Source organism: Tachypleus tridentatus, chromosome 7 (assembly GCF_004210375.1).
Source record: "Tachypleus tridentatus isolate NWPU-2018 chromosome 7, ASM421037v1, whole genome shotgun sequence".
In the NCBI taxonomy this organism is placed as follows: Eukaryota; Metazoa; Arthropoda; class Merostomata; order Xiphosura; family Limulidae; genus Tachypleus; species Tachypleus tridentatus.
Window position 1 is genome coordinate 94,574,081 of NC_134831.1, and position 12,450 is coordinate 94,586,530.

General features: G+C 33.7%; 1 protein-coding gene across 1 annotated transcript in view; it reads right to left on the bottom strand.

Annotated features, from left to right (window-relative positions):
* Positions 1-599: 599 nt before the first annotated feature.
* The window catches only part of LOC143257731 (protein HIRA-like), a 60,442-nt gene continuing 48,591 nt past the window's right edge, over positions 600-12,450 (bottom strand). The window contains 8 exon segments of the mRNA XM_076516764.1: positions 600-655; positions 975-1,087; positions 1,681-1,806; positions 3,482-3,638; positions 9,249-9,307; positions 9,948-10,046; positions 10,048-10,099; positions 10,375-10,534. Coding sequence (XP_076372879.1) covers positions 600-655; positions 975-1,087; positions 1,681-1,806; positions 3,482-3,638; positions 9,249-9,307; positions 9,948-10,046; positions 10,048-10,099; positions 10,375-10,534 — 822 coding nt within the window.

Here is a 12,450-nt window from a genome sequence, read left to right on the forward strand (position 1 = left end):
GGATAGAAGAAAGCAGAGGGTTGTTAAAAACAGCTTGGTTAAACTGCATTGATGTCACAAGTGGTGTACCTCAGAACTTTTACAATTTTTGATTTACATCAATGACATACATGAAGGAATAGCCATTACATTACTTAAATATTCAGATGATATTAAGGTCTTGGGTGTTGGTGGCTGTGAAGAGGATGCTGTTGATTTACAAAAGGATGCAGATAATGTGTGCAAGTTATCATAATTTGGATGGGAATGACCTTAACAGTATCATGAAAGAAGAGAATCTTTGTGTAATGGTTGATCAGTTTCTAAGGCTGTCCATCAGTGTGCTCTTACTAGTGGTAGGGCAAATAGGATTTTAGGTTTTATCAATATTTCAGGCACCATTCTAGTAACTCTTTTCTGAACTCTTTCCAATAGTTCAATGTCTTTATTAACTTAAAAACCACAAGACTGAATACAATATTTCAAATGTGGTCTAAACAGATTATAATTTCATTGTACAGGGCACTGGTTAGGCCACATTTGGAATATTGTATTCAGTCATGGGGTAAATTTAATTTAATATTAATTTAATAAAGACATTGAATTATTGGAAAGAGTTATTAGAATAGCACCCGAGATGGAGGGGGTTTTGTCATATGAGGAAAGGCTAAAACCTCTGAAATAAAGAAAAGTTAGATGATACCTGATGGAAGTGTTGATAATGTTGACATATGTTTTTACACACTGAATGACACAAATGGTAGTTGTGGGACACAACTGTAAATTTTGCCAAGGTAGGAAACATCTTCAGCTAAGACAGTTTCATTTTTTAACAGGGTAGTTGGCCTCAAGATGCAGTAAGTATAAGTGGTTTAACAAAAGCTTTAAGGACAGATTTTCAGATATTTATTCATTTTAGTGTAGTTTAGAAGATGAGACAACTGAAATGGATCAACATGGATCTTGTTGTCTCAAAACATGTTATCAAGCCTCACCTTCTTGGGTCAGGTATCGAACAAGTGAGAAACCAAAATTGTAGTCTTTGGCAGAGTGCATGGACAGGGCTGCCGCTAACTGACTGTCAAGGTGACTGAGTGTAGCAGCCTGTCTGCGTGGCAGGGTTACTGTTGAAAATATTACGTGCTACGCAGGGTGATCTGAGTGGATAATGAAAAAGAGAATAGCATTAACATAAAACTAATAATGTATTTCAATTATTATAAAACACTACATATAAAAAGGCTTGATAATTACTAACAATGCAAGCTAGTGAATTTATCTCAAGAGATGACAATTACAAACATGTTTGGTAGTTACAAAGGTTTGATAAAGTACACTCACAAAACTTAACACTTGCCAGCCATCTACCATAAAAGCTCATTAAATTCAATAATGTGTTACAACCCACAAGTCTCATAAATGCAGTAATTATTGATAATGAATAGTCTTATAAGTACAACCATGTCTGACACCATACACAGTCTTATAATTACAAAAATAAACCTATCAACAGTTTTTTACATCTGCACCTTTAAATTTATCATAAAAGTTCTAAGCTTTCAGAACTAGTGAGACAATAACTATAATGTTGCTAATAGAAGTACAAGCTTAATTCTTAGTTCAAAAACTTGCACATTTATGTGTAATTCAACTCTGATGTTGAATGTAAACAATATAGATCTTGTACAGAAATCATTTCACCTGTTCAGTTCTCCTTGAAGAGAGGCCAGTGGAAGCAGTGTCTCCTGAAACTTGATGTTAGGAGGTAGACATGACTGGTGGTCAGAACACTGATAAACTGCATCTTCGGCACTACTTATTAACAACCTGGGAAGCAAAAATCAGGGTCTCATTTGTTTCTGTTAACAAGTAATACAAGTACCTCACTGAGATGAGAAATTACTTTAACATACTCACCATAATATTAACGTTTTTAATCAAACAAGCATAAGTGGGTGCGAACATATCTGGTACTTTTAGTGATGTTTTATAATACACGTTTAAATTCTACAGTTTTAAACAATATTACGATTAGCACAAGTACAAAGCCTTTTGAAAACACCAATGGTTTAAAAATCTGGAGTCCCTTCTTCCTAGTAGTAGCTAGTATATACTGACTAACTTTTGTTGTGTTTAACAACACCTTTAACACTGAAAGCTTTTGTGACATCTGCTTAATTCCAGCTGCTAAAATTTCTGTTTATTAGCAGTGGATCTTGGCGTGTACTTTAGACAAGAATAATTACACATTGGAAGATGTGAAAAATAAAATCCACTGAAATTTCTGTTTATTAGCAGTGGATCTTAAGGCGATGTACTTTAGACAAGAATAATTACACATTGGAAGATGTGAAAAATAAAATCCACTGAACGTAAATATTACATAAATAATGTTTGGATATCTGAAATTTAATAATTTATTTCTAAATAGTAGTAATCTATATACATATATAATAACTGAACTGTGACTATATTACAAAATACTAGTCCACTAAAACACAGGGAAGACTAAAGGTTAGTTTTATATTATTGGATACATAACATGAGTACACATGCACCGGGTAAATGCATGTTATGTAATGTTAGCTTGGCATGTCTGGAAGGACTATAATAAAAAATAATAAACATATTACATTATGAGACTTAAGCTACTTAGACTAAACATTTGTATTTTTGTGTTATAATATGTAGTCATTCTAGTACAAAAAAAATCATAATTTATATTTATTTCCTAATTTTTTATGATGGTTACAAGGTTGGTCAAATGACAGACCCCACATAGTTAGAGTATATAAAATAACAAAATATAAAGTCTTACTAAAAACACACATTTGAAATGTATTTAGAAGGTTTTAGAGATTACACAAATAATATTTGATGAGTTTTGTGATGAAGAACAGTTTTAACAAAACATGAAATCACTTTGCACTGAGACTTCGATATTCTCACAAATAAATCTTTAGTAAAAAATATTTTGTTAAAATATCTGATTATTTATGTACAAAAACCTTGTAATCTTTACTAATAGTCTACCAAATTTTGTGAAGGTACACTTGTTGTATCAAATGTTATAGTGCGAATACTTAATGTGTGCAGATGTGTAGATTAAGTTGCATATATTATACTGAGCTTGTTGCAAAAGGGTTAATCATATCTCACTTTTAATCGATACATACAATCACACCAAATGGATGTTAAAGAAAACATTCCTGCTGTATTTTTCATGAAGGGTAAAATTCCAAAATCATATCCACATTTCTCTGCAATACCAATTATAAACTCTCATGTTATGTACCTCAGGATGGCTGGTATGGGTATTAAAACTTTTACTAATAAAGCAGAGAACAACATTTTAACCTTCCTAAGTCATCTTCAGATTAACAAAGAGAGAGTTTGCAACTGACTGTTGCCAAGCACACACACACAATGTACAGATATGTACAAAAGAATTACTTTTCATGTTTGACTCTTAGCATAAATGTTATAGACAGTATATACTTACCAAGCTCCCACATCAAAGTTAAAGATGTAAGACTTTTTAGTTGACAAGCTAACAACTGGAGCTCCATGTTCTGTTAATCCTGTACTTCTAATACTGAGGTCAGTTCCAGCAGGGGCTAAAGAAACAAGTCTGTCTTTTATTAAACCAAACATCACATCTAAAAATAGAAAAGATTAAGGTATTTTTATACACTAAACATTATATCCTAACCATAAACAATTTATTTTACTCTATGAAAACAGATGTAGCTGAATAAATGTATAACTGTTTTAAATATGCCTTCTTCTGATTCATTCTTAAACATATAAAAGGATAAACTTTATTCCATGTGTTAAAAAATTAACATTACAAACGTTATTTAAGCAGTTCTTCACATAAAGGCTAGTGTAACTAGCTGTCTGTTATTATTTGATAGATTCTGAAGGCAGAGTTTATTAGAAATAACAGTAAAAACAACACAGGTCTTCTACTCATAGCTGTGTGTATCTTCGGAGCAAGGTGAACACAAATCAAACTTGAACTTTCCACTGTTGTTCTGGTTAATGACAGTATCTATATATAATACATACAACTGCTTCTTTTTAGACAAATCCAGTATTTGATATTTTAAAGTGAGCTTTTGTAATCCATATAGACCTAGCTACGTGTGTACGTACATGTTAGAAATCTTGCTCACTTTATGTTGACAGTCAGAAATTTTAAAACAAAACTTAAGTTTTTTTCTTTCAGCCCTTTTTCACAATGTATGTTAAACTGCACATGTCACAACCTTTTACAGAGTGACAATCCAAATGTAAACCACTGTATGCAAATAAACTTGGCATTAAAATAGTTCATAAATCAGAATTTCATACAAGTTTAAAGTTTATTAATTTCATAAACAATTAATTGGGACATTTACTCTCTAGGACAACAGGTGTACATAACCCAAGCAAAGTTACTCATTACAACAGGTGTACATTACCCAAGCAAAGTTACTCATTACAACAGGTGTACATTACCCAAGCAAAGTTACTCATTACAACAGGTGTACATTACCCAAACAAAGTTATTCATTACAACAGGTGTACATAACCCAAGCAAAGTTACTCATTACAACAGGTGTACATTACCCAAACAAAGTTACTCATTACAACAGGTGTACATTACCCAAGCAAAGTTACTCATTACAACAGGTGTACATAACCCAAGCAAAGTTACTCATTACAACAGGTGTATATAACCCAAGCAAAGTTACTCATTACAACAGGTGTACATTACCCAAACAAAGTTACTCATTACAACAGGTGTACATTACCCAAACAGTTATTCATTACAACAGGTGTACATAATGGCAAACAAAGTTACTCATTACAACAGGTGTACATTACCCAAACAAAGTTACTCATTACAACAGGTGTACATTACCCAAACAAGTTACTCATTACAACAGGTGTACATTACCCAAACAAAGTTACTCATTACAACAGGTGTACATTACCCAAACAGTTATTCATTACAACAGGTGTACATAACCCAAGCAAAGTTACTCATTACAACAGGTGTACATTACCCAAACAAAGTTACTCATTACAACAGGTGTACATTACCCAAGCAAAGTTACTCATTACAACAGGTGTACATTACCCAAACAAAGTTATTCATTACAACAGGTGTACATAACCAAGCAAAGTTACTCATTACAACAGGTGTACATTACCCAAACAGTTATTCATTACAACAGGTGTACATAACCCAAGCAAAGTTACTCATTACAACAGGTGTACATTACCCAAACAAAGTTACTCATTACAACAGGTGTACATTACCCAAACAAAGTTACTCATTACAACAGGTGTACATAACCCAAGCAAAGTTACTCATTACAACAGGTGTATATAACCCAAACAAAGTTACTCATTACAACAGGTGTACATAACCCAAGCAAAGTTACTCATTACAACAGGTGTACATAACCCAAACAAAGTTACTCATTACAACAGGTGTGCATTACCCAAAGCAAAGTTACTCATTACAACAGGTGTACATTACCCAAAGCAAAGTTACTCATTACAACAGGTGTACATTACCCAAACAAAGTTACTCATTACAACAGGTTGTACATTACCCAAACAAAGTTATTCATTACAACAGGTGTACATAACCCAAACAAAGTTACTCATTACAACAGGTGTACATTACCCAAACAGTTATTCATTACAACAGGTGTACATAACCAAACAAAGTTACTCATTACAACAGGTGTACATTACCCAAACAAAGTTACTCATTACAACAGGTGTACATTACCCAAGCAAAGTTACTCATTACAACAGGTGTACATACCCAAACAAAGTTACTCATTACAACAGGTGTATATAACCCAAGCAAAGTTACTCATTACAACAGGTGTACATTAACCCAAACAAAGTTATTCATTACAACAGGTGTACATAACAAGCAAAGTTACTCATTACAACAGGTGTACATTACCCAAACAAAGTTACTCATTACAACAGGTGTACATAACCCAAACAAAGTTATTCATTACAACAGGTGTACATTACCCAAGCAAAGTTACTCATTATAACAGATGTACATTACCCAAGCAAAGTTACTCATTACAACAGGTGTACATTACCCAAGCAAAGTTACTCATTATAACAGGTGTACATTACCCAAGCAAAGTTACTCATTACAACAGGTGTACATTACCCAAGCAAAGTTACTCATTACAACAGGTGTACATTACCCAAGCAAAGTTACTCATTACATCAGGTGTACATTACTTGACACACCCACTCTCTCACAATTTGCCAATATTTCTCTGATGTCTTACACTAGTTTATTTGTAACCAATAAAACACCAGAGTTGTATATATCACATTATGTACTATATTGTGTTGTTTTTCTGGGGCATTGTCTATTCCTTTATTCAACATCAAGTTTATTCTCACACGAATTGCACTAAAGAGTTTATCTGAATTTTTACACGTTCGCATCACACAGTTTGAAAACGAGGAATATGGGATAATGTCTACATTTGGAATGTTATTATTCTTTGTCCTTAGGGGCATTGTTTAATTATGTAAACATTAGTGATGTCGAGAAAACCCACTTGTAGAGAAAAATGTGTGTGTAAAATGGCTTGTTTGGATTGAAAAAATGTTGTTACATAGAGGATAGAACAATGATAGAATGTTGTTACATAGAGGATAGAACAATGATAGAACGTTGTTACATAGAGGATAGAACAATGATAGAACGTTGTTACAATGAGAGGATAGAACAATGATAGAACGTTGTTACATAGAGGATAAAACAATGATAGAATGTTGTTACATAGATGATAGAACAATGATAGAACGTTGTTACATAGAGGATAGAACAATGATAGAACGTTGTTACATAGAGGATAGAACAATGATAGAACGTTGTTACATAGAGGATAGAACAATGATAGAACGTTGTTACATAGAGGATAGAACAATGATAGAACGTTGTTACATAGAGGATAGAACAATGATAGAATGTTGTTACATAGAGGATAGAACAATGATAGAACGTTGTTTGTTCCTCTACATAAAAAAGTTTCTCAACCCAAACGAGCCGTTTTACATATATATTTATGTAAACATTATTTAGTGAAGTACTAATACTGCTATGAAAAAATAGGCTTAAATTCCATTAGCAGCCAACAGAAAAAATAAAATAAACCCAGATATATTCTTGTAAGTATTCAGGTACATTTCATGTGTATTCTTTATCATTATAAAAGTAAGTAAAATGTACACATTAGAAATCAATACAGTAAGATTGGGAAAGTTAATGGAAAAAAACAAACAACAAACTTACTACAATGGAGCATTGGCAGAGCCATCAATATATCTATGTATGTGACCAAAATAACAAATAAAATGATACCACCTGTTGTGCTAAAATACAAGTTCTCTATACCCAAGGTTGTTTGAGGATTACGAAATGTAGCGCCATCTATTAAATAGCACCACAAACAAAACTATATAAAAAATTGCACTTTTGGGTATTTTAATTTACAAGCACAAGGAACAGTTCTATAGGCAACGTCTCTCTTAATAATAATAAAAATGATTCAGAAAAAATGTTTGTGAGTTGCCCGTGCATCATGTAATTTGACTTGATTTACAACTTCTGCAACAGACTGTTCATTAGACATGGTTCAAAGGTCAACAAAACAATAAAACCCAGTATAAATGGATGTAAACTGTTATCAACTGTAAGATATTCAGGACCAAGAAATGTTTGTGTTTTTTTTTTTGTTTATTTTACAATTTGCAATTATCCAAGAAAAACCCCGTGTACATAGATTTAGAGAAAACAGATAAAATACGAATTTGTTTTGGGAAAAAAACAAATGTTTAATATTCATTTAGGTTTTACATAAATGGATAACAAAAATCAGTTCATGCCCAGTACAACCCACACTCTTTACTATGTAGTAATGGTCCAGAGCAGCCCACACTCTTTACTATGTAGTAATGGTTCAGAGCAGCCCACACTCTTTACTATGTAGTAATGGTCCAGAGCAGCCCACACTCTTTACTATGTAGTAATGGTTCAGAGCAGCCCACACTCTTTACTATGTAGTAATGGTTCAGAGCAGCCCACACTCTTTACTATGTAGTAATGGTTCAGAGCAGCCCACACTCTTTACTATGTAGTAATGGTCCAGAGCAGCCCACACTCTTTACTATGTAGTAATGGTTCAGAGCAGCCCACACTCTTTACTATGTAGTAATGGTTCAGAGCAGCCCACACTCTTTACTATGTAGTAATGGTTCAGAGCAGCCCACACTCTTTACTATGTAGTAATGGTCCAGAGCAGCCCACACTCTTTACTATGTAGTAATGGTTCAGAGCAGCCCACACTCTTTACTATGTAGTAATGGTTCAGAGCAGCCCACACTCTTTACTATGTAGTAATGGTTCAGAGCAGCCCACACTCTTTACTATGTAGTAATGGTCCAGAGCAGCCCACACTCTTTACTATGTAGTAATGGTTCAGAGCAGCCCACACTCTTTACTATGTAGTAATGGTCCAGAGCAGCCCACACTCTTTACTATGTAGTAATGGCCCTGAGCAGCCCACACTCTTTACTATGTAGTAATGGCCCTGAGCAGCCCACACTCTTTACTATGTAGTAATGGTTCAGAGCAGCCCACACTCTTTACTATGTAGTAATGGTTCAGAGCAACCCATACTCTTTACTATGTAGTAATGGTTAAATGTTTAGTAAGAATATTACATCACAAGTTTTGATTTTTTGTCCACAAATGGCTTGTAACATTTTCTGAGAGCTTGCCACAGTTTGTGAAACTATAGGTAGTGTTTTTAGTGTTATAGTATGCATCCCTTCATGGTTAAATGGTTAAAACATCATGTAATTAACATATTAGTTCACTGCGATAATATTAATAATCAAATAAATTTATAACCAGTTAACAGAAAGACTGATCCATTTTATTTTGTTAACAATACAGTAACTCCAAGAACTATGCTGTGCAAGTTCAACAGTTGCGTTTTGGTTTTTCTAGTTTTTTTTTTATTTTTTCAGACCTGTTTATATCACATCAGTTATATCATCAATTATTGTGGTAAATGTACATTTTGGAACCTGACACAAAACTCTTGGTGTTCATATATATTTATTAATTTACTGAAATCTACATTACAAACTGGTGGGAATTACAACTGGGTCCATGTAAATCTTTTAACTAATACATAATCCTATAGACCTTGATGTCTTACCTTGCATTATTGGAAGTAAAGATTCATTTTTAACCAGTGTCTTCAGTTCCTGGATGTTCCTTGCAATATTAAAATAAATTATGATTTAGTTTTAAAACAAACTAAAACTCATGTGCAATCCAAACTCAATTACCATGAATAACAATGGTTTATAACAAAAATGAACCTACATAGTTATCAGAACTTTGACAGACAGTATAACCTTTCATGTGTGAAAGGTATTAATAAAATAAGTTCCAAAACCATGTTGTTACAATATAGATTCCATTTATTAAAACCTGAAAATACTAAATTTTCTACCTATTGTAGTCCACACACACACACACACAATCCTTACTAAAAATATGATGAGAAAATCAACTTATAATGGGACACTCATATGCTCTAGTTTATTACTCAAACCAAACTGGCATTTAAATGACCAGCTAATGTATTGCTCATTGAAAGATATTTTAAATTCTGTCTCTGTGTACATTTGATAATGAATGTTTTAATAATAGTGACTGTTTGAGCAGGTTTAGGTTTATTGTTTTTTAAACATACTATAAATATAATGCTAAGTTCTATGTCTCCCACATTTATCACTATTAACTTTGTATCGTAAGTTTTTACATATAACCTTACATTTTTATTTATCTGTTATTACAAAATTTAGAATAAAACTTTTCATTAAAACAAAGATTTAACAGTGACACTTACCAAACTGACACACAACCTCTAGAAGTTAATACCATTACATACTGGTCACTACATGTCAATCTAGTTGCCGGAGAGGACAACACCACAGGAGGTAGGAGGCTGACCTCCAGCAGAAAACAAAGACAATGTACTGTCTTCACAAACCACACATGCTGCATGTCTAAAAAACACACACACACACTGATATGAAACCAGCTACACATTTCATATAAAAGTAAAGGCAACAGTTATAGTAATTTTAACATAATTTGAACTTCAAAGTTTTATACTTGCAAACTAAACAACTAAATAGGTTTAAAACAAGTGAAAGATTTGGTAATATGTAAGATTAGAGTTGATTATGTTACAAGTACTGCAAATTATTTCACTTTTGAAACACGTCAGTTAACACCTAACCCAAAAGTAATGTTTCTCTATATTCGTGTACCTGCTTCCGCAATCCCAGCTCCTCTCGATGCTAATACAGCCTCCCATACTGGTCCACCTTGTGACAAGCATTTTAACTTATGAATTACTAAGCCAGCTCCAATACTGATGTTATTTTCCAGTTCTAAAGTGTAGGTCTGATCAACCTTACCACTTCCAATCTGGAAAATATGTAGAATTAAACTATCAAGCAGTCTAAATATACTGACAACTACACAGTATGTCTTTAAACTGAATCACTTGTCATGCCATTTACCATTCAGTGGAGAGGGTGATCCCTTAAAACAAACTATATATATAAATATAACATAAATCAACTGATGAACATGCTACTTGTAAACATTCACTGTACTGATATAAAATGTACACGGATGGAGCGTGCCACTTGTAAACATTCACTGTACTGATATAAAACGTACACAGATGGAACTTGCTAACTGTAAACATTCACTGTACTGATATAAAACGTACGCAGATGGAACGTGCTAATTGTAAACATTCACTGTACTGATATAAAACGTACGCAGATGGAACGTGCTAATTGTAAACATTCACTGTACTGATATAAAACATACGCAGATGGAACGTGCTAATTGTAAACATTCACTGTACTGATATTAAACGTACACGAACGGAACGTGCTACTTGTAAACATTCACTGTACTGATATAAATCGTACACAGATGAACATGCTACTTGTAAACATTCACCGTACTGATATAAAACATATATAAGGTTGAACGTGTTACTTGTAAGCATTCACTGTACTGATATAAAACATATATAAGGTTGAACGTGTTACTTGTAAACATTCACTGTACTGATATAAAACGTACACGGACGGAAAGTGCTACTTGTAAACATCCACTGTACTGATATACAACATACACTGAACATACTACTTGTAAACAATCATTATACTGATATAAAACATGTAATTGTCAACAATTATAATTTTTAAATTTCTAGATTTTAAAGATCAATTTTCACTCTCTAACTTTCTGAAGTTTTACATAATGTAATATTTTTACATTTTTATTCTTATAAACAATTGTAACAATGGCACGATAGTAAAATGTGAGCTATTGTGATGTGTCACACAGACCACAGATTGGTGCATTAGTACCAGATAAAAGAAAATGATGATTTAAAAAACTGTGACCAATGCATAGTCTAGTTGGAATAACTTCCTCTTTCTGATCCTTACAGAAGCAAGATAGCAAAAGTCCAATAGAGGGTTTTATCTGAAAAGCTTATAATTATGTTGCTCACTCCAAGTCAACTGCCAACTGGCATGGAGCCGAGCCTTGAATACAGAACCATAGTCTGTACATGGGACAGGCACAGTCCTGATAGCACCACAGCAAACAGATGTAGCTGTTGTGCCAGCGAGCTCATTCCCTTGAATACCAACATGTCTTGGTATCCAGAAGAAGTGGATAGAAATGGATGATAAAGAGAAATGAGCCAGTTGGTTTTGTATATCAATGAGAACAGGGTGAGAACTGACGTGAAGCAATTTCAGGGTCAGTAGAGAGCTAAGAAAGTCAGTATAAATAGTACAGTTAGCGTACTGCATAGCTTTTATATGATCCAGGGCAAGAGAAATGGCATAAAGTTTGGCAATGAACACAGAAATTGTAGAGGGGATCCTGTGTGTGGGACCATCTAAACACAATAAACCATGGCACAGCTCATACAGTCACCTGATTTTGAACCATCAGTATAAAAGGGAATGGAAGGATCCCTGAAAGATGTTCGGCAAACAGAAGATGATAATTTCAATCGGGAGTATCCGCCTTTCTCAGATGACTCAAAGAAAGGTCACATTTGGGAATGGTAATAAGCCATGGTGGGATGGGCTGGCCAATAGATATAGCAATGTTATCAAGGACAGAATCAATTCAGCCAACTGTGCCTGGATACAAAGGCCAAAATGGACAATGGCAGACCATCTATTCTGAAAAAGCATGGCCCACTGAGGAAAGAAAACATAACCCCAGGAGGGATGGTGTGGTAACGACTAAAGTTTTGCCATATACAGTAAAGGTAGTTGCAAGTGACAGAAGTATAGAAG